This window comes from Leptodactylus fuscus, chromosome 1 (genome assembly GCF_031893055.1).
Source record: "Leptodactylus fuscus isolate aLepFus1 chromosome 1, aLepFus1.hap2, whole genome shotgun sequence".
Lineage (NCBI taxonomy): Eukaryota > Metazoa > Chordata > Amphibia > Anura > Leptodactylidae > Leptodactylus > Leptodactylus fuscus.
In genome coordinates, this window is record NC_134265.1 from 242,424,153 (window position 1) to 242,448,929 (window position 24,777).

At 39.5% G+C, this 24,777-nt stretch overlaps 1 protein-coding gene across 1 annotated transcript in view; it reads right to left on the reverse strand.

Annotated features, from left to right (window-relative positions):
• The window catches only part of GC (GC vitamin D binding protein), a 122,810-nt gene that overhangs the window by 68,690 nt on the left and 29,343 nt on the right, over positions 1-24,777 (reverse strand). Inside the window, exon 2 of the mRNA XM_075285249.1 lies at positions 519-588. Within this exon, the coding sequence (XP_075141350.1) occupies positions 519-588 (70 nt within the window). The remainder of the gene's footprint in view (positions 1-518; positions 589-24,777) is intronic.

The following is a 24,777-nucleotide window of genomic DNA, read 5'->3' on the forward strand; positions in this document are numbered from 1 at the left end:
TTATAGTCATGACTGAAGTATTATATGATTGAAGATTTATTTTTGAAGCTGTATTTTTTCATTTAAGCATAAAAATATTACTTTTTCTGATGTGTTTGTGATTTTTAGCTCCATGACCAAAAATAAATCACATGAAATCCACGTTCCAAATAGACTCGAGACTAATAATGAGAATGTCTGAGGTTCGGGAATATAATTAAATACCACTGAGCATCTAATGCATTTTCCAGTAATTTGGTAATTACTTATTCTCACTGGAAAAAATGAGACAATGCTTTATTGTTGACACATGTTATCTAAAAGAGCGCAGTACAAGACAGCTAAGTGATAAGTGACACATTTAATTAGAAAAGACAAAGTACCGATGAATATACTTCCCTAGAGTATTATTTTTGTTAGATAGGATAAGTTGTTAAATCCATTTTAATTCAGAAAGAATATTTATGAAATATTATACTTCTATAAAACATTGACACACAAGCATATGTATTGTAACAAATATTGTTTAGAAGACTTACGCGGCAGCAAATTTTTCTATTCCAAGCATTGTAAATTCCTGACATACTCTGTCTCTTTCATATAGTTTTCCTAGAAATCAAAGACAAATCATATATAGTTTATCCTTTAAATACAGTGTTTACTGTATATAGCAGGTACTGAAAAATCTGATGAGTATTATCCCCCATAGTGGTCCCTCCACACAGTATTATCTCCATAGTGGCCCCTTCACACAGTATTATCCCCCATAGTGGCCCCTGCACACAGTATTATGCCCCATAGTGGCCCCTCCACACAGTATTATCTCCATAGTGGCCCCTTCACACAGTATTATGCCCCATAGTGGCCCCTGCACACAGTATTATGCCCCATAGTGGCTCCTGCACACAGTATTATGCCCCATAGTGGCCCCTCCACACAGTATTATCTCCATAGTGGCCCCTTCACACAGTATTATGTCCCATAGTGACCCCTGCACACAGTATTATTCCTCATAGTGGCCCCTTCACACACTATTATACCCCATAATGGACCCTGCACACAGTATTATGCCACATAGTGGCTCCTGCACACATTATTATTCCTCATAGGGGCCCCTACACACAGTATTATGTCCCATAGTGGCCCCTGCACACAGTATTATTCCTCATAGTGGCCCCTGCACACAGTATTATACCCCATAGTGGCCCCTGCACACAGTATTATACCCCATAATGGCCCCTGTACACTGTATTATACCTCATAGTAGCCCCTGCACACACTATTATATCTTATAGTGGCCCCTGCACACGGTATTATTTCTCCTAGTGGCCCTTTCACACAGTACTATGCCACGTTATGGACCACCCATGAACAATTATTATACTCTGGGTTCTTTTCAGATTCCACACTACATGGGGCCCCAGTCCTTGTAGTAACCCTTTTTCTTCAGCAAACTTCTTTAGTAAAACCCAATAAATGAAGACAATGTTGTGATAAAGGTTATAGGGTTTGGGGTTTTAGCTCAGGCAAAGAGACACTTGACACAGATTTCTTTACAAAACAATTCCTATGATGATAGAAGCTTTCAGGCAGCACAAGTGGAAGCCTAAATAAAGATACAGTCCATTTTGCTAACTTCAGGCACATTAAAGGGGTTGTCCCATAACAAGGATCCTATCTATACTGCTTGTTAATATGGATTTAAGACTTTTCGTAAATACACTGCTTCAGCAAAACTGCTTTGTTTGTCCACTATCTTAATTTATTTACTTCATTGTTGACACTGCGTTTCTATGGCCCTTGGGATTATCTGCTCAAATGTCAAGTGATGTAGCTCTTGGGGGGTGGAGGAGGGGCTAAGCGCACGGGAGTGAGGCTGTGTCTGTAGCTGTTCCTGTGTCTGTGTCCTGTGACCTAGCTTCCTGCTATCAGATAAAGGAGGGGGGAAATGAGTGCTGCTTTCTTATATAAAACAGTCTAAATCCTATTGGGCTTAGGATTAGGATTTAGCCGACTCTATATAGAACAAGCTAAATTCAAGTGTTATAGGACCTTTGATGACATCACAGGCCCTTCAGTCGTCCCATAGGATCACGCTATGTGGTGGGCGGAGCTACACACTAATTTGAGGGCGGAGCTAAACTGGAGGTAGTCAGACAGTATGGCTTTGCATATGAAACCCCACTGACCTTTTGACGTCGAAAACCAGGAAGAAAGAAGTCTTTGCAGCAGTGAAGACTGGTGAGTAAGAGACATGGGAATACCCCTTTAAATTGCAAGGATAGCCCTCATCCCCTATAAGATACAGGTTTCTCCTTGTAAAAGCCTTGAGAATCCGCAGCACAGCAGTCTCCGCACAAAACAAACTACATGCCCACACACTTCTCAGGCTATGTCCACACACTGAGGTTTTTCTCAAAAAATGCATTTTTTTTATAGAAATACTGCAATTGTTAAAAAACGCATATGTATTTTAAAAAGACACACACATTCTTGAATCCTGAATGTGGTATACAGCACCATAAAATAGATAATGAAAAGTTTCCAATAATCAATATCATACTAAACGTGAGTGTAGGAAATGATAAAGATATCTGCCTATAGTCCTATAGGTAGCAATTGCCTTCATTTTATTAACTAAGCTTATAAAACTAGAAGCCTAATAAGATATAAATATCAAGTCTTAAAATTGAAAATGATGCATAATTTCCAGCTAATTCTTACTTAATGGAGAAATGTTAGCACTTGCCCCTTGCAATGGATTATCACTATAAATTACTTTTTGGATTAATGTGTATTGTTCTGCTGCAGCAGTAAAGAAAGTTGGAATTGGATTCCAGCTATTAATTCAAATGTATGTATTGATAATTAAATAGACTTTATTTTATCAGTATCATTGCTAGGAATAATAGTATGTTGAAAGTATTAATTTAATGTTTGAGCAAGGTCTTATTCACACAGTCAGTTTGAGTTCAATTTCAATAAGTCCACTCGCATGTCTGACCGTTTTCATGGCCAAAAAAAAAACCTGACATGCTTTATCTGTCGCTTTTCACACCGTTATATGGATAAAATAAAAGTCATTGGATCCATTTTTAACACATGTAAAACAGATTGTTGTCTGTTAAGAATGGATCAGTGAGTTGGGTCAGAAAGAAACGGCCTTCACACATCCGTTACAAAACCAATAATTGTCTATGGGTTTATTATTGTTTTGATGGACAAAGACAAAGCATGTCAGATTTTTTGACAGTCATGAAAAATGACCAGGCAAAAAATGGACATGTGAATAAGCCCATCCACTGCCATTGTTATTAAAAAGGCCATCGTTCACCTGTTTTTCATTATTGTGTGAATACAGCTTAAGACTACGACCCCACAGCAAAAAAATGCACTGTGGGAAAAACTTCAGCAGCAACGCATTTCGGTTCTTCCTGCAGCGCTGTAGACAGAAAGTTCATGAAGTTCTTCTAGTAGACTTTCTGTTACAATTATACCTATGGGGTAACCACTGGGATTTTTGTAGGTATAGTTGACATGCTGCAATTTCCAAAATCGTGCCAGTTTTGTAATTGTCTGCACTACAGTTTTTATCGCAAAGTTCGCATGGGATTCTCTAGAATCCCATCCACTTTGCCCATACTGTTCAACACCACAATTTTTCCTGCAGCGGAAATCACAGCATTTACATCTGGTGGGGATTCAGACTAAGGCTGAGGCCCCAAATTGCATAAAGGCAGCTTTTTTTGTTGCAGATTGTGTTGCATTTTTTTAAGCCAAAGCTAAGAATGGCTACAGAGGGAATGGGAAATATATAGGAAAATCTTACACTCCTCCCTTCTGTTCAATCTAATCCTAGCTTTGGCTCAAAAAACCGCAGCAAAATCTGCAACAAAAAAAGCTGTGTTTCTGCAATGTGGGGCCTCAGCCTAAAACAACCCTTTTTTAATAAATCTTTTTAGGACATATGAATATCAGAGAAGAATCGCCTCTTTAGGACCCTTGTCTATTAGCCATATTGGACAGTTGTTATTAAATAATAGATATAATTCTTGTCTCTATACTAGACAGCCGGTAAATGTTTAAAAGAAAAAAAAAATACAAAAATATCGCTCACACCTAATGTAGGACATGGAATAAAGGCATATATAAATAGGTTGCTCGGAGCAAATCCTGACTGAGAAAAAATAACTTGCAGATGAAAAAATGTATAAAATCATCCAGCGCCAAAAAAGTTGATCAAAACATAACCTTTTACTGGGTTCACATTAAAAGTGATTACAAAATGGACCCAAAGTGCAAAGCTAGTCGTCATTGGCTTGCAAAGTTGCATACAAGACAATTGATCATGATGCAAAAAAATCTAAATCAGTGGGTTTTTTTAACCTACCCAAAACTTTTCTTAAAAGTGATCAAAATATGAGCTATTCCCCAAAACAGTATTAATAAAAGCTTCAACTTGGCCCACAAAAAACTAGAGCTCTTATACAACTCAATACACAGATGTATAAAACATTACGGGTGTAAGAATATGATTATACATAGAAATACATATATACATATAATTATTAGAGATGAGCGAGTAGGTATTCGATCGAATACTACGGTATTCAAAATACTTGTACTCAATCGAGTACCACTCGCTATTCGAATGGAAAAGTTCGATGCAGAACCAGCATTGATTGGCCGAATGCTATACATTGCCAATCAACGCTGGTTCTTCTCCTACCTTTAGAAGTCTTCTCCGTGCAGCTTCCCCGCAGCGTCTTCCGGCTTTTCATTCACTCTGCCAGGCATCGGGCCTGGGCAGAGCCGACTGCGCATGTCCGCTTGTAGTGCGGGCATGCGCAGTCGGCTCTGCCCAGGCCCGATGCCTGGCAGAGTGAATGAAGAGCCGGAAGACGCCGCGGGGACGCTGCAAGGAGAAGACTGCACGGAGGATCCAGCCCGACCCTCACTCGTGGACTTGGTAAGTATAATTTGATCGAATGTTGCCTACCCCTGAAACGAGCATTTTCCCCCCATAGACTGTAATAGGGTTCGATATTCGATTCGAGTAGTTGAATATTGAGGGGCTACTCGAAACGAATATCGAACCTCAAACATTTTACTGTTCGCTCATCTCTAATAATTATACATAGAGATGTGTTTTCTGTTCAAAGTTTTGTATTTTTTTTAAAGGCGTTAGACAAAAACTATATAAATTTAGTTTCACCGTAATTGTACTACTAGCTTCCCAGTAACTCGTATGGTGCCACTAGGAAGTACAATTTGTCCTCAAATATCTTGGCAGAAAAATAAGGTTATAGAAAGGGGGAGGGAAAAAGAACAAACACAGAAGTAAAAAATGATCCAGCCTTGAAAGGGCTTAGAACAGTAAATGTCACATGAAAGCAGAAAATGTGATACAGTGTGAACAAAGCCTAAAGGTACCTAACAATGGATCTGTGCATTGTTATGGTCATACTGACACTTGAAAATCACACATTTTTTGTTTTGGAACAGTTTTCCTGTTGGATTTGACAAATTTAAAGAATGATGACCAAAGTTCTGCTTTAAACTTGTAATCGTAAATGTTATCACCAGGGATTATTTGTAAGCACAGAAATGTTTTGGAAAAATCTTATTTTAGAAATTCTTTGGCCGGTCTCAGAAATTGGATTAAACGCCATTTGAAAATGTTTGATACTGAATAGCATTGTTACGCAAGGTGACCCAGAAATGTTGCATCGGATATTACATATTTGATGTTACTGATGTGAGATAAGGTTTTTGGATGGAATTCAATAACTTTGCAAGCTTTTGTGGCTTCAATGTTTAAATGCATAAACCACACAATACTAACAAAGGTTTGCGGCAACTATTAAAAATTCTATTATGTGATATGGAACATTACTGTATTGTAGTTCTTTTTTAACCAAAGTACAAAAAAGGCAAAATGTTTCCGCCTAATACAGCTCATAGATCTGTACATGTATACTGATGGTATTTTTAAGTTGTGGAGTTTAAGGTCTAATTTACACTAATTTATGTTAAAAATTGATGCAACATCCTTTTTTTATGATTATTTTGCATCTGTGGGACTTATGAGGGAAAATGGGCAAAAATAGGACAATTTTTTTAACAATTCTTTTTTTTTTCTTGTAAACCGGACCTTTCTTGTCCCATTATGTGCCACAGGGGAAGAGATATTGGTACAATTACTGGTAGCTCTCCACTGGTAGTTCTGGCAGTAAGGAATGCCTCCCTCTGACAGTATAGCGCTATGGACAGACTGTCAAGAGGGGTGTTACCAGCTAGACTGTCAGGAATGCCCTTCTACAGAGAAGAGCTATCGGTAATTGCACTGATCTCTCTTCAACCGGGGCACATAATGAGAAAGCCAATAGTGTGCTGAATTCAACGCACTGTCGGCTTAATAGTGGTATATACGGTAAAAACCGCATTTGCCCAAGGACAAAATATTTTTTATGATTTTTTTTAAAACTCCTAAAACTTTGTCATCCATGTCAAATATTTCTTATCTATTTTCCACTTACTCTTGACTTTAGTATAGAATCTATAATTTATTTAACTGCATTATTATGAAGCATTGGCGTCTCCCGAGTTGCAATTTAAAGTGAATAGAAAATAATAAAATATAAATGAATAGTACAATTGAATTTAAGAAACTTTGTAATATATTATGCAAATAAACTTGTTTCAGCACCTATCAGGTTTAGCTACTTTTGCAGTAAATTCTATGGAGAGGGTAGGCAGGAGGAGGATGTTGCTGGAAGGGGCACACCTATAGCTGCAGCTGCTAAACTCTGCTACACTGTGAGTAAGAGAACTCTTTTAATAATGCTGTGTTTCAAGATAAGATTCTACAGTTGCACAGACTGAAGCAATAAATCAATTAACAGCCTTCTCCTCTCCCCTCCGCTCTCCATAGAGTTTGTGATATATGAGATTGTGTGAGATGAATATGAAGATTGTTCTATATAAAACAGACTGAAGACAAGGAGGAAAAGAAGAGCCTAATAAGTGGAAAAGGAAACATATTTCTTTTACAAGACATATTACAAAGTTTCCTATTTTGACATACACTATTCATTTATAAAAAAGTGTTTTAATAATTAGAGTCTTACTTTAAGACACAAGCTGCTTGCAATGAAAATTATGCATAAAATATGTGCCTAACTTATTCTAAATGCATTAACAGAATTACACAGCATTGTATGCTTGAGGAACAAGTGCTAATTGTATTGTATTCTGTGAGTAAACAGCAGAAAATAACACTTACATTAAAGATGGAATCAATAATTGCATCACTGCAATAGTCATTGTTTAAAGTCCCTCTTATGTAAAACAGTATGTACAATGGTTTTATTAAAATGGCATCATTCTATAAGGATGTAGCATATTTTGGGTTTTAAAGCCGTTTGCAGAGGACTGTGGCCTTGTTAAGTGTGCTATACATGTATTTCACAGAGAGCACAAGGACTCATTCTTTTCTATGGGCCCATACACATGACTGTGAATTTCATCGTCCCATATGTGGACCGACAGTCCAGGCCGCAAAATATAGATCAGGTCCTATTGCTGTCCTATTTTGCTGCCCTTGCTTCCGTGGCTCCTATTAATTTAATGAAAGGAGCCGAAGAAGTGGGCCATTCACGGCCGGCACGTGGGGGATATCCCTGTGTCTCCCATGTTCCACTTGTGTTTTTAATTCACGGCCGGTTGCAGGGCACAACAATTTCCTTGACTTTTCATCACTTCTTACCTTGGGCATTTTATGTACTTATTTATTTTTTTAAATGGCCTTTAAAGTTACAGTAGCAGACATATACATGTCCCTACCAAGACACATAAGACTGATCCCCACAATCACAGGATTCAAGAAGGCCCTGAAGACTCACCTATTCAGGAAGGCCTACAACCTCCAATAACACTATCACTGCACCGCCATCTGAACTGTCTCCCCCCTCTCCTTCTGTCTCTATCCACCTCCCCTCATAGATTGTAAGCCCTCGCGGGCAGGGCCCTGTACTCCACTGTGCCAGTCAGTCATTGTTAGTATTATATCTACCTGTATAATTTGTGTATTGTATGTAACCCCCAAATGTAAGGCACCATAGAATTAATGGTGCTATATAAATAAACAATAATAATAATAATAATAATAACAATAAGCCTTGGTGGTTGCTGACTTCCAAATTAACCCATAAAAATCCCATATTACTACACTGCAAGAAGTAGTTGGATACAGTAGTTGAAAACAAAGTGATAGGGCTTTGAACTTGTAACATACATATCACATCTTTAAGAGATCTAGTTGCAAGTAAAAAAAAAATTGACCCAATTCCATGAAGATACAGTAGTTTACATCGGCATGCCAATAAGGCGATAATAATGGTTATGCTTTAGCTATATACAGAAGAAAAAGGACACCCTTGGGGGACGTCACACTTTAAATCGTACCAATACCCAAGGGACAAACAGTCTTAAATTATTTCTGACCTATAAACAGCAATATAAAATCTACTCAATATATCTAATCATGATTATTAAATAGTCCCATATAATTCAAGACAGCTGTGAGTGCTTGAAAACCAAAAAAAGAATCCAAATGCTACACATATGCATAAAAAAATACATGTTATTAATTAAAAAACACACAGTAATTATATAATGCATATGAATTTCAGTGTATATTATTTCTTATGGTAACCCAGATCTGATTTCACAGGCTAATGCACCATATACAAATAAAATACATTAGCAAAATACCCATATGTATGTCACAGGATGATAACCATGACCAGTTATCTACTAGATGGTTAGAGCATTTAGGACACTTCTAATACCATCAAGTTCATTAAGGAATATCATGTATACAACCCACTGAATCCATCTTCCACCATTTGGGGTAATGTCTTTTCCTTCAAGCCCCATAGCTTCTAGTAGATACAGCATAAGTTGTGGACACCATAAAAATAAAACACTTCAAGTAAAGAATGATATTGTTCCCAATAAATGACACCCAGAGATATAGTTCAGTGTAAGTCCTATGAAAATATACACAAACTGTCTCGTATCACAGAAATCTCATGCTGGGTCCTCTACAACAACAGGTTCCATGATGAAACAAGAAGGGTTTGGTATGAAGGGGGAGGGGCATATTTCAGACCAGGCTTCCTTTTGGATCCTCCCACCCAAGTATTTAGTATACTACAACTCCTAATTTGTTTCCTTTCCATCCCAGTAGGTCCTTTCTCATGACAGTCACATTCTTGTAGTAGCTGTACATCCTTGATAGGCCACTGTTACCATTTGGCTCCCTCACCTCATATATTACATTACTCTTAAAACTTTTTACACTGCACACACGGCATACGACCTATCACCCAAATTCAGAAGCAAAGCTAAGTGCTTATGAGTCCTGGTAAAAGAGTTAAGTTTGAGGTTCCTCTACTGTACACCTTATCCCTATCCTGTCATACACATTTTGTCATTGAATTCAAGGACTCATCACTGGAGTATTGGTCAGTAAGGGCTTGTTCTTTACGGTACAAATTATAATTTATTTTACTAATGCCATTTTGGTACATGCAACTTTTTGGGTTTTGGAATGATACCATCTGGCAATTTTTAAACAGAATTTGTTTTTTTTCTCAACAATATTCACCATATGGAATCAATATTGTGATAATTTTATTGCCTAGATCATTTGGTGATTCGAAATAGGTTTATTTTGTTAACCTTTTTTCCTAATAAAATGAAAGGTCTAGATTTTTTCTTCAGGTTTTTAGATTTTTTTTTACTGAAAAAGTTTATTTTTCAAAAACATTTTATTTTTTTTAACTTTTTTTCTAGTGTCCAAAGAGAGAACTTGATGCTGATCACTGCATTATTGACAATTTTCATATTAGGGCTTGCATATTAGGCAGATTGTAATTGGTAAAAATACTTCGCAACCCCAATGGAACTCTGCAATCACGTTGTGGGGTGGAAGGGATCACAAGGGTGAGAGAGGGACCCTTCCAACTAATCACTCAGGTGTCCTTTTCACCATTGACAGCGGCGTCTAAGAGGTTATCTTGCCACAATCGAATGACTCAGGTGTCCCTGTCAGCATTGACAGCGGCATCTAAGGGGTTATCTTCCGCCACTCAGAGTTCATTCTAATTGTGATCATTAGAGCAATGTGTCAGCACCCACAAGTTATGGCACTGTGGCAGAACTCATGAACATCAGCATCACTGGGCTGTAATCAGAGCTGGAGCTAGGTTTTCCATAACCTGGAAGCAAAGGTTCAATTCACCACCCTTACTCTTTATCTAAATACTCTTTATATAAATATACTGTATACATCTGACTTCCAGTACCCACAGCATGTGCTTCTTCTAGCTAAGGGGGTTGCTCAGCTGTGACATGCTATTAGGTTACTGAGTGCAAAGGGCCTTAGGGGCCCAGTCGCAGTTGCGATAACTGCAACTGCTACTGCTTTGACACTACCATGCAAGGACCAGTCTAGGTTGGATAAGGAGGGCAGAACCACCTAGGAAGCTCTTGAGAATGAGCAGCAGTAGTGGTGCTGCTGCAATTAATCATGTGGTAAGTTAAATGTCAGGGCCATGTCAGGCACTGTTGCTCCATGGTTCTGAGATCCAGTACTAATTTTAACAACTGGGTGTGCTGAACCATGGAGGACCTACTACCTTCCACCCCTGTATACAGTAAATACACTAAGCTTTTTTATGTTAAAGGGATTCTATCATTAGAATCCTTTTTTTTTTTAACAAAGTACACATTGGAATAGCCTTAAGAAAGGCTATTCTTCTCTTACCTTTCTTTTTCTGATCTGCGCCGCCATTCCTGAGAAATTTCTTCCATATGTAAATGAGCTTTCAGACAGCACAGAGGGTGTTCTTTGCTCAAACAGCGTGGGGGGGCATCTTTGTGCTTTCCAAAAACTCTCCAGCGACACCTCTGTCTTCTTCCCTGGACCGCCTCTTCACCGGGTCATCGGCCACATCATCATCCAAAAGTGCAGACTGTGCATGACTGTCAGCCATTTTCCTGTGGCCTTTTACATGAGGACCTGTTCGGCCAGGAACGGTGGTGCAGATCAGAAAAAGAAAGGTAAGAGAAGAATAGCCTTTCTTAAGACTATTCCGACGTGTACTTAGTTAAAATAAGGATTCTAATGATAGAATCCCTTCAAACTTGAACTATGCCTTTAAGACTTTTATTATCTAACTTTATGTATTGATTTGTATTAGTTAAACAAAACAACAAAACATCTATAGAGATGTAATTGGAATTGAAGTTTCTGGGACTTTTTGTAAAAAGAATAATTAACGCAACCTTTAAGAGAGAAGTAATACAAATAAATAAAAATTATTCTTCCACTTACTGGGTGATAATAATTTAGCTTAAAAGGGCATTTTGTTACATTCTGGAACATTTCCTACAATTACTACTTCAATTCAATAATAGTGAGATTTCATCCATTTTCAGAAGAGATGTGTCTTCCACATAGTGTCTGGACTAGCCGAAAGTATAAACCAAATAGGAAAACAATTACACAAATATGATTGTAATTTTCACTGTAATTTTACTTAATCACTTTAGCTTATGAGTTTTTCTTTGTCAGGGAGAGGGGAAAATGCTGAAAAATAGGCCAGATACTGAAGCTAAGGTTTACGGCACATCTGTAAAGAGGCTTTTATATCGATGGAAAAGCTTTTTGGAGACTTATTTGCTGCAGCCTTAGGTAAAAGTAAGGTCCTGATATGTCAGCATTTCAGCTTCTTATTTTAATAGCCTGAGTTTGTGGTTTAATAAAGATGTGCAGTAAACTGTTCTTTTTGTGATTTTCTAGTTCATTGATGCATTAGAAAGAAATTACTAATGTTGCACAGATCACAACAGATAAGGTTTTATCAAAAAGAGTGCATGATTTTAGTTTGTTAAAACTCAAAAGCTTTTAGAGCGGACATAGAAAGCCGACAGTATGCTAAATTCGGCTTTCCCAGTATGAGCCTCGATGCAGGAGATATCAATGCCGTTAATTTTGGCACCAATATCTCCCCACTATGACATGACATTATAGATGCACAGCACTATATACCACTAGAAAGATGACAGTGCACTGAATTCACGGTATGATTCCCAATGCTGGAGATATCGCCCCACTGTTAGAAAGGCAGGCTTTATTGCTCAGCATCATCACTAGGCTTTGAGGAGCACCCCTCACCCCGACAGTACAAGTCTATGAAAGTGTACTATCAAAGGGGTCATTCCACACAGTCCAGTGATGGCACTGAGCAATAAGGCCTGCCTTTCTAACAGTGGGGAGATATCTCCAGCACCAAGCATCGACTTCTAGGCAGTTCTATGAAACTCCAGGCCCAGATACCCAGAGATACAAGGGATCTAGATGAAGGGTCTTGTGAACCATTACTTCCTCTAACAATAGTGCTTAAGTGAAAGAGAAGAAAAGAGGCACCGAGCAGTGTATAGCGTAACACTGTGGTAACAGAGGAATAGTTTTTCACAATTCAAAAAATAGAGATGGATTCTCACCGTGAAAGGTTGTGTGTAACCTTACATGTATTATTGTGAGTGTTTCAACGTCTCAGGTGGGAGGACATCAAGAACATACAACAACAGACCAACTACAAATCCAATTCCACAGAATGAAAGTGGAGTAGGAAAAGATGTCATTGTACTCACTCAGTAGTTCAAAGTTGTAGTGTTGTAGTGAGGATGCAGGTCTTCTGGAATAAGTCCACTATGAGATGGTTACTCTTGTAGATCAGAACACTTTATTTCATGCTCCATCATGGCTCCCTGTCTAATAACCACTCCCCCTAAGCTCAGCTCCTCCTCCATTACTACCTCACTGTTGCTAGGCAGACAAAGCAGAATAAGTAAGCAGAACAGAACATACAGAACATACTTATAACAACATCACATCTCTCCCCTTCTTAGAAAAAAAATAAAATGCAAACATTATAAATGAACAATAAATAAAAGGTCCGAACTGAAAAGAAAATTTTACTGCAGAACATAGTCCCTGAGGTGCGTTGGTGGCCTTCGACTCATCCTTGTCGGATAGCGTTGAGACATCTCGTTATCAGAAACAGTCTGTGAATTTTCAGTATCTCTTGTTGGTGTTGCTGAACCAGTTGTACCTGGTGAAATTTCCTCATCATCTGTCTCCTCTGTACTTGCTCCTGGGTTGTAGTCACGAAGCTTTTTAAAATGGGAGACATTTCGTGTCACTTGATGACCCTGGCGTTGAGCAGTAACCATGGTACCTTTGACGTGTGTGACTTGAAAGGGTTCTGGATGATAAGGGGATGATAACTTGTCACTGGGTCTCAGCCTTTTAACAAGGACCCAGTCTCCCACATCCAGCTGTTTGAAGCGACAACTTCTCTTATCTGCATATCTTTTCATCCTGCCTTTGGCAAGGGAATCATTGAGGGCCAATGGAGTATGGACGTGAACTACTGGGATGTTTGGAAGCTTAATGCGCAAAGGCCTGCCGAAAAGAGCAGTCGCTGGCGGAGTTCCTGTAGTAGAGTGTGGGGTGGCTCTGTACTGTCTAAGGAATCTGTACAATTCTTGCTGCAAATCCTTGTGTTCCATGGTAGCAATCCGAAGAGTTTTGTTGATTGATTGCATGAAGCGCTCCACTTCACCATTGGCTTGAGGCCAGTAAGGAGTTATTTTCCTGTGGTTAAAACCAAGATAAGTTGCAAAAGACTGAAAATCTGCACTATTGAAAGGTGGCCCATTGTCAGTCTTCACTGTTTCAGGTATGCCAGATGCAGAAAAGATTTTGTCCAGTTTTGGTATGACAGCTCTTGCAGAGGTGGTGGAAACGGGTTCAATGACTGGAAACCTAGAAAAATCATCCATGACAACCAGTAAATATGAATGATCTGGCAAAGTGCAGAAATCAACACTCACAGCAGTCCATGGATTGTTTGGCAGAGGTGTCATTTGTACTGGTGCTCGGCTATGGTCCACCGTAGTTGCTTGGCAAGGTATACATGTGGCAATAAGTGCTTCCACTTGTTTATCTAGTCCTGGAAACCATACTTTCTCCCTAAGTAATTGCTTTGTTTTAACTATACCTTGATGGGCCTCATGGGCCAGATCGATCACGCTACTCTGAAGTTTCTGAGGAATGACCAGGCGGTTGTCACGTAGTAGTATGTTTGAGTCAGATACAGAAAGAGAGTGTCTTGCATTAAAGAAGGCCTGCCAATATGCTGTTTGGCCCTGCGGTTGAAGACGAGTCTCAGCTAGAAAAGAGTTCCAGTTCTTAGACCGAACAGTGTCAATTACCAACTGAAGTTGGGGATCAGAATCCACCGCATGTTTAATTTCTTCGAGGGTCATTGCTCTTGGCACAGAGTGTGTAACAATGAAATTTACATGCTCCTCAGCTAAGACAGTGGCAGGCAAGTCATCTTTGGTAGACTGTGGTGAAGGGTGTCTTGAAAAATAGTCTGCAGGGTTCCCAGCTCCTGCCTCATATCTCAAGTGAAAGCGATAGTTCTGCAGGCGGAGTAGCCAGCGTTCAAGTCGTGGGGGTGGCTTTGATGAATGTTTATTGAAGATTGGAATGAGTGGTTTATGATCACTGACCACTGTGAATGGACGACCAAAGAGGTAAAGATGAAAATGAAGGCATCCCCATACAACTGCGAGAGCTTCCCTCTCAGTTTGAGAATAGCGCTGTTCCGTTTCTGTTAAAGCCTTGCTCGCATAGGAGACTGTGGAGATACTGCCAGTTTTGGACACCTGAGTTAAAATTGCACCAAGGCCTACAGGACTGGCATCCACAATGAGCTCAGTAGACTTTAGTGGGTCAAAATAGGCCATGACCGTGTCACTAGAAAGACTGGACTTAAGTGTATCAAATGCTGATTGATGTGCAACTGTCCATGACCAAGGAGTATCCTTTTTAGTGAGTTGTCATAGGGGTTCAGAAACAGTAGCCAGATCAGGTATGAATCGTCCACAGTATGTGACCAGACCAAGAAAACTTCGAACATCTGAGACATTTTGTGGCTGGCTAGCAGAGGTTATGGCTGCTACTTTCTCAGGGTCTGCAGAAACATCATTTTCAGAAAAAATGTAGCCAAAAAAGTTCAATGACATCTTGTTGAACTCGCATTTTGATGGATTAACAGTTAAATTGCAGGTTTGCAGTCTCTGAAAGACTTGTTCTAGGTGATTGTCATGTTCCTCTTGGGTTGTGCCAAAGATAAGGATGTCATCACTAACATTGAGGACTCCAGGTATTCCTGAAAGAACCTGCCTGATAACATTCTGAAAGATTTCTGCAGCCGATGAAATGCCAAAATTCAGCCTCTTGAACCTTCTTAGACCGACATGAGTGCTAAAAGTTGTGATATATCTGGAGTCTGGATGCAATTCAAGCTGATGATAACCAGATTTTAGATCAATTTTTGAGAATACTTTTGCACCATTTAGATCTGTGAGAATATCATCAATGGTAGGCGTAATGTGCCTTTCTCTTTGAACGGCTCGATTGGCATGTCGCATATCCACACATAACCTGATTTTACAAGGCTGCTTAGGTTTAGGCGCAACAACAATTGGTGAGACCCAGGGAGTTGGGCCCTCGACACGTTCAATAACATCATCTGTCTCAAGGTCTTGTAGTTCTTTCTCCACTAGCTTGCGGACATGGAATGGGATGCGCCTGTGAGGTTGAACTGACGGCTGGGCTGACTGGTCAATGTGTAATTTCACTTGAAAGTCTTTCAGCTTTCCTATGCCTTGAAAGAGTTGAGGATATTTCTGCATAATAGTTTGGACAGAATAGTGTGTTATGCTGTTTGCCAGTTTTACTAGGCCCAGAGATACCGCACTATTGCAGCTGAGAAGAGTGTCTGCAGAACACTCCACTACATAGAAAGTGTCCGGGATGGATTTCCCATCAGTCGTTATTAATGCCTGAAATTTGCCACATAGGGGTAATGCAGTAGCTGAACCATAAGGATATATCTTCAGGTTAGTACATTGCAAAGCAGGTTTGTTCTTTAGCTGGCTATAAGTGGCATGACTAATAACATTGACAGACGCCCCTGTATCTACCAGTGTCTCCACCGGATTGCCATGTATTAAGATGACTTGTTTGGGATTAGACATTGCATGCACATTGTGAGACCCCTCAGTCACTGAGAATAAGCAGGTGCTGCTGGGCTCATCAGTAGGGGGCACTGACTGCACTGTCTGAACTTTCTGTGGCAAGGCTTGTTTAGCAGAGAGAGAAGATTGTGATTTTGATCTGCAGACTTTTGCAAAGTGATTTTGTTTCCCTCAGTTATGACAAGTTACTCCCTTTGCTGGGCATGGTTTCTGATGAGGATGAGGACCTCTACAGTTGTAGCAGGTTGCAGCCTGTGTGTGAGGCACATGTGGCTTCTGAGTGAGCTTTGCTACAGAAGATGGCTGCTCTGGTATACAGTCTGTGTTCTCTATAAGTTTAGCTTGATTCCCTGCTGCATCATGAATACGTGCAATGTCCAGTAGCTTTGCTAAAGTCATGGTGGGATCTCTGAGTGCTTGTCTCCTTAACTTAGAGGACACACAACCTTGTATGATTTGCATCAGAATTTCCTTGTCTATATCAGCAAATTCACAGTAAGCTGCAAGTTGTCTTAAACGGACATGATATTCATCAATGGTTTCTGTTGCTGACTGTTTTGACTGTCTAAACTTGAAAATTTCAAAAGCTGCATTTATGTATGGAGAGAAATGCTTAGTTAGTGCTGCTTTGCTTAGCTCATAGTCACTGTCCTCCCCTGTATTGGGCAGAGTTGTGAAGATATCATAGACTTGCTCCCCTGCATAGTGCAATAACATGGCTTTCTTTCTTGCATTATCAGTAATGTTCATTGCTTGCAGGAATATCTCAAAGCGTTTCAGCCATTTATCCCAGCATGCTGCTAAGTTTGCTTGGGGCTGGTGCACATCAAATACAGCAAAGGAGGGTAAGCAGGCCATGGCTGGTGCTAGGATTGCAGTCTTGTACACAGTTTTCTGTAGCAGTGAAATACCTTTAGCTGATTATTCTTAATCCTCGTCGCCAATTGTAGTGTTGTAGTGAGGATGCAGGTCTTCTGGAATAAGTCCACTATGAGATGGTTACTCTTGTAGATCAGAACACTTTATTCCATGCTCCATCATGGCTCCCTGTCTAATAACCACTCCCCCTAAGCTCAGCTCCTCCTCCATTACTACCTCACTGTTGCTAGGCAGACAAAGCAGAATAAGTAAGCAGAACAGAACATACAGAACATACTTATAACAACATCACAAAAGTAATTCACAACTCTTTATTTCTAAAACCAATATAAATAAACACACTATGTGATATTGGATTTGAAATTAAAGGGTCATAAATTACTTTGAACTACTAGGTGAGTGCCGTGCCTTCTTTTCCTCCAACAATAGGCACATTTTCTTCTATGAAGCTGACAGCGATTCTCTTTATATGGCTACTGTAAGGCTGTAGATAACTTATTCTCCCTCAGGGGCTGAAGAGGAAAGACAATAGGTCTGTCTTGGTTGATGGCACACTACTTGCTACCAACTCCTCTGGAGACTTGCCGTCCCCACCCCAACACAGTGGTCAGTTATTGGTCAGAGGTGTTCCAAATCCCCTAATACAGAGGGGTAGCAAAATATAGTTGAATAAACCATGGGGAGAAAACATAAAACAAATGCAAAATATACAATATTAGGGTAAAATAGATTTAAAAACATAACTAAAGAATATTTACAGCCACAGTTTAACAAAATAATAAAATAAAACAAATTGAGTGGTGTCCACTGGGATTCTGCAAATCATGTTTGTTATAAACGGATTTGTTCATCTATGTCTTTAAGTGGATATTGTAAATGACAGGAAAAATTAAGCATTTTATAGTCCACATTCAAATCAATAGGTTGTCTGTATAATGCAGGACAAGGCAGACAGATGAAAAGATGCTCTTTGTAAGATAAATAAAAAGGTACGATAAATGCATGCAAGATGAATACATTGTGTGCACTGAGGATATTTGTGATGCGCAAACTGCTGTCGATATGTCATAGCGGGATATGTTTTAAAACCTTCAAAAATAGAAATATTTTAATGCTGCTACTTCATAAGCAACACAATTTAACTTATCTTTAGATGTTTTCTGACCTTTGCCCCCCTAGTGCACTGCTGTAATGATCTTGTTCATCTTTTCTGCTTTCTAACATTCAGTTTGATGTTGCACAGAGGTGAACACTTTTATTTCACTTTGTACTTTTCATCTGATCTCTGTTGGGAAATGCTGTTTGTACATTTTGAGCTATTTTATATGATGTCTGTGAATCAGCATTACTTGACCCCCATACAATGAAATAACTTTCTGAAAATGTTCATGAATATAAAAATATAAACTGTCTCCCAATTCTCCGACTGTTCACTTTGCAAACCTCAAAATAGGTACTGTATCTATCTACCTACCTATCTGTCTTGTAAAGAAAAAATACATGCTGGAAGTTGGTTTTATAAGGAGCCATATTGGTCTTTATTGTAAAACATGAACTTGCAACACTAGCCTGATCCTTAAATGGATACTCTTGTATAAATCAATAGTGCATGGGAGGATAAGAAACATAATATAAATTAACAGAGAAAATTGCTCGTTTTTTTTTTTCCCTTTCCCTCTTAATTTGCTTATTTCTTTTCTAAACCAGTGCATACTGTTCATACACAAATTTTGCCAAGCGTTCAATTAACGGACATTCTGCTATACTTCCATATCTGCAAAGAGTTGCCAAGATAACCTCAGGAGACTGTGTGTGAAGAGAGGGAGACTCCTTTACCACAAGTGTGCCCCAATGATCTGGTGGTATTGTAGTATAGTTAACCAATTGAGTAGATGGATATTTGAACAGATCCTGGGTTTATGATGAAATGTCCTTGGAAACCATGTTGCTGAAGAAGTTATTCAAAAGACTCTAAAGTGAGACTGAGATGCTGTAGAAATATGAAAAAAGGCTACAGGAATTTATAGCTGTGCAGCAAAATGAGTAATAGAAAACTGCATCCTTCACAAAGGCAGAGACACTTCTAAGCGACTAATTTGTCTTGGGTTTTAGGAGTTCACTGTTATCAAATGAAACAACATAGAAATGAAGAACAAATCACTAGAGGAGACAATTTGGGAACTACATACAGTACTAAAGGTGGATGTAGAAATCGATACTGCAGAGTTATGGAGTTAAGCCAGCTGTACCACCAAAGTGGCATCTTAGTGGGGTCCCTAGTCCACAGAAAGTAGATGCTGGATGTGCCATCAAGAAAGTTATATTACTAGAGCCTTTCTATCCCAAGGTCCAGTGTTCTCTAAGGGCCCCTTCACACGGAGTAAACGCGCCGCGCATTGTGGTGCGTTTACGGCGCGTGTATGCCGCGTTTTTTTACGGTGCGCGATTACGCCGTTAACGCAGCGTAATCGCGCACCGTAAAAAAACGCGGCGTAAATGCACCACAATGTGTGGCGCGTTTACTCTGTGTGAAGGGGCCCTAAGAGGGATTTAAGCTGAAGAGGTCTGTGGTTGAGGGGCAAACCATAGAAGATGCTTTATTCTGCTTACTTCCAGTGGATAAAAAGCAGTCTGTGGTCATGTGATGTGATGAACACCCAGGTGTACAGCTCGTTACCAGGCAGAAGTCTGATTACTGTGCTGTGACTATAACAAGCTGTGCACCTGGGTGTACATCACATGACCACGGACTGTAAAGCACATGAGGCCAAGGATCCTTTATAGTAGGTCACATGAATATATTACATCATTGCAACTTTGCCATAAAGCTCCTGGGGCCAAGGCTGTGACAATGCCCCCACTTACAAGGATTTCTGATTATGAAGAGTGGTGGATGACCTGACATGTACTCCAATGACTGAAGATGAGGGAAAGTCTAATGACACTGCTGGAAGAATAAGCTGAAGAGACCTTTTCTACAGGTGGATGGCAATTATTGAGATATTCCCATCTGAATAAATTTGGAACAATGGTTGCCTGTTATAACAAATACATCCTTAGGACCAACATCATACAGTGAGCCATGCACTGGGCCACTAGAAGGAACTCGTCTTTTGGTCCAGGAAGGCCTCAGGTAATTACAAAATGAGAGAGATGGGGACTTCAGTCTGGCAGAGGAAGAAAGAAGATCAGAGATACAAAGCTACCGTAAAAAAAAAGAAAAAAGCAGGCCAGGAACAGACAATTGGACCGTGCTGGAGTGGTATATATGGAGAGGCTGACAACCACACTGAACAGATATAAGAAGATACCTGCTGGTGGGATTCAGTACAAGTTCCACAGTAAGCTCTCTGAGATAGAAGGTGCCATCTTGTCCTGGCCCACGTTAGATTGTAGCTATGAAACAGAGCACCAGATAGTCCATAGTGCCAGAACTGTGTTCTTAGCTTGAGTAGCCAGAAATAGCTCTGTGGTTGTGAATGGCCTAGAAGAAACTCTGAGTGTTTTTATACCTATGTTAATGAGCTTCCACTGTGCACCAGAAGTGTCTGTGATCACAGTCTGCTCTATGTGTGTGTACAGCAGAGACGAATCATCAGCACAGCAGCCTCTGCTATAAATACACATAGAGAAGACAGTGCACAGAGACACTTCCGATGCACAGTGGAAGCTCATTAGCATATGTATTGAAAAGGACTTATTCAAAATCTACTGAGGCAAATTAACATACAAAAAATAGGTGTGAAATAACCTTTCTAAAGGTTATGGAAGGGTTTGCTTATATAAAATGACTTCTCTCAATGATAGAGCCCCTTTAAGGTAACCCCAGGAGACGACATGTGGGAGGAGGGGATTTCTTTCCCACAGCTATGCTGCCAAAAACAGGGTCCTTTAGTAGAGATAACCAACTGTTGTAGTCGCTGCTTATAAGTACATTCCTGTCTTCTTCGTTGCCCTTGAAGCATATAGTGAAAAGAGCTAGGACTTCGGGGCTGTTTAATTTAGTATATTTGTTTTTATTTGAAAGTGGAGCCAGGTGGGACAGAGCCTGCCTTATTATGGATTACATAGAAATTAGGCAGAGTTTTGGAGAATAAAAGTCAAAGTCACGTGGGCAAAGCCCATCTTCTTTCAGTTGACCTGATGGGAGCAACCCCCTCCCACCTTGCCTTTGCAAATTAAATCTGATGGCCTAAGGTTCCCCTTTTTTGGTTGTGATGGTTTTTCTTTGTTTTTCAGTTGTCAGTGTGGTGATTTTTTCCATGCCCTAATCAGAAGGACATCAAGCTTTACATGCCCGCAGACTCCCTGTGGTTGGCATTATGGCGAAAGACCATATACTTGTGTGAGTCAATTTATTGCGTATTGGTATTGGCGGAATGAGTCAACTATGGAAAGGTATGGCTAGGGCCCTGCAGTCTTTAAATTCAGTAAACCATTATAAACTGCAGTTTAGTGCCTCCAAAGTCTGTTTTACTACAACTACCTTATATTACAAGACCCACAGAGGTTCTAAAATGATCCCTTTTGCTACCCTAGGTCATCAGAGATGTTAGCATTGCCTTTTTTAATATACACAAACACCCAGAATGTTGGCAATAGTTTGGTAGTAGAAAAGATTGCACCATTACCTTCTTCAGATCATGAAGTTCAGTAGATCTGTAGCCTCAGAATGCATGAGTACAGTAGAAATCAAGAAGAAGGTAAAGTAACCTCACAAATTGTGCTTAATGTTATACTGTAAGAACCTTATATTAATGTGCAGTCTATAATTCTATTTTTGCAGCATTTTTTATCATACTTATGTAGGTATAATTAAAACAAAAATAATGGAGCAAAACAAAGTAATTAACACTAAATACAATAGAACTAAGAGAATTAACGTTTTTATGATCCAAATAGGGTGGATGATTTGTTTGTCTCTGGTTAATACTTACACTTTACATGAAGGTAATAAGTAGAGATGAGCGAACACTATTCGAAACAGCCGTTCCGAATAGCACACTTCCATTCATTTCTATGGGAGCGTGCTATTTGGAATGGCTGTTCCAAATAGTGTTCCCTCATCTCTAAGATCTGAGTGTCCTCTAAAATATAATGTGAATTTTGTTCTTATGATCTATGCACCGAATGAGTGCTGATATCTCTATGGACTTTATTAGTTTCATTTTAGATTGTGCAGTAAATAAGTCCCTTAATGAAAGACAAGGCATTAGCTGGAAAAACATTCATTAAACTAGTATTATTCAGATGCTTAAAGGGAGTTAGTCACTAAAATAATCCACATCAAATCAGCCACAGTGCATTGATGGGAATATTATGTTGTGCTCCATTGTACCTGTATAATGTCCAGCAGATACTCCATTTCCTTGTAAAAGCCATTTGTAGAAATATTCAAATGAGGCTCAATAGCAGTAGGGCAAGTCACAGTATCCAGCGGCTCTGTATTCAGGTTTAACAATCTGAGGCACTGACAAACCCAACTGCACTTGAACCGCTTTTGCACATTTATAAAAAATGTCTTTTTCAAGGAAATGATGCACCTATTGGCTTTCTAAAGCTTTATAGTGATTAGCATAATGTCCTCCACAATGCAGTGTAGACGGTTTACTCTTTTATCAACACAGGACGTAATAGTATATCCTGGCCACCAGTGTCTCTACGACTAAAGATGTACCATTAAAACCTGTGTCGCCCACCCACTCACACTGAGCGGGTGTTACCTGTAACTGACAACTAACAGCCTGCACCATTACCCCCCATTGTGTTTTTTAATTCCTTATATGACCACGGTATCTACAGGGTTCCACTGCCATAATGTCCTCCATTGGCTCACCACAGTGAGATTAGGGGTGTCAATATGTATTTTTTTGCCAGGGTCTGACCAACGGGACCTCAGAGGTCAGTTCAGGGGTTGAAGCAGTGGTACAAATTCTATAAGATGTATCAGTATGATCTTGCAGAATAAGAAAGGGACCACCTGGACGTATATACTCTATGGGTTGTCCAGAAGTGGTTAATATTCAAGCAGCTTTTTCAATTGGCTCAGTAGTCACAGTAATCCACCCCACATACAGTTCCTCAGCAATCAAGCAAGACTTCTCCCAGCCCCCATCCATAAATTCATTTGACTATTCTTAATTAGAAAATGACTACCTGGTCCCTTCCGCTAGTCATAGTAGGACTTGCCCAATCCATTTCATTTAGTAATGTGCGAGGCACAGGGTCTAGGAAGACAGCTGTTGTAGCTATAATGGCAGGGTGCAAAATATTGGATGCCAGGGACTATTTTCTAGTTGCCTTGGAGACTGGATCGGCAAATACAATTTATAACTAAACCATGCCAAACTGGCAGGTTATGAAATGCTCACACTTATGCCCATGTCCGCCCTGTGTCATTCCGCTAGATTTCCATCAGAGAAACTGCATAGGGCACGGCTACCTGGCGGTTAGTTTCAAAACCCATTCATTTGAATATTTTTTAAAACCAAACTGCTGGTGTCCGCCTGCAGCCTCTCCACGGGGAAACCAGTTTTTTTGGCCAGACACAAAGTCGAACATGCAGGATTTTGTGTCTGGCCAAAAATAACCTGGTTTCCTCACGGAGAGGCTGCAGGCGGACACCAGCGGTTTGCTTTTAAAAACCATTTAAATGAATGGGTTTTAAAGCAGACCCCTGGGAAGTCATCCCCTGTCTAATTTTGCCAGAGTTTAGGATGGAAACCCAGCGGAATGAAACAAGACGGACACGGGTGCAAGTGTGGACGCCCCCTTAGTATTCCAGAATTGTGTCTACATTTAAAAACATAATTTAATTGAATCCATTAAAATCATAAAATGAACATGTCCAAGGGTCACATCTCTTATGCATTTCTTGCTCATATAACAGTGTTCTTAGTTATAGACAGAATACAGCTTAGGGCAATAGAATGAATTTCATTAAGTGGTGATATTGATTCAATGAAGTTTTAATCAGAGTGACAAGGCACATAAAGCAATATTTTTATTCTGCATTCTTGAGCAAAGTCATTCTTCCAATAAGTGCTGAGATTTAATAAATGTATATATTTAAAATATGATATTTTTTATTATCTGAATAAAGGTTGAATCCTTACCCCTATTCCCCCCCCACACACACACACACACACGTGCACATTTGAAACTGAATTGAGGCTATACTGAGCGCTACAATAAGAAATGGGAATAAGAATCAAGCGATAAGATTGCACCAGGCTATGGAAGATTCAGGGGATTCACTGTCGCAGAAAGGAAGATGTTCCACAAAGTATCCTGACAATGTAAAATCAGAAGTGACAGCTTTCCACATCAGACATTACATGTATGTCTTTCTGGGAACAATAAAGGAGCATATATAGTGGATGCTGTCACTTCCAATCTCCTTTAGCCTTCTATAGCACATAGCAACTAACTGCCACACATCAAGTCAAGGTAGGATGTGGCAGCACAGTGGGCCTAAGGATACTAACTATATTCTGGAATAACTAAAATCCCTTAAAAAAATCTATTAACAGCTTCAAAATAATCTAATTTGTAAATATTTTTATTCTTAATTTTTATTCCATTTTTGTAATTACAAAAGTTATTGGTTTTCTAAAATGTAGATTATGAAACTGAATTAAGAAAATCTAATATTGCAGTACACTGTGCCTTAGTAGTGTGAGATACTTTAGGGGTGGCCTATCTTGTAGCAAGGAGGAGTGTCTTAGACTA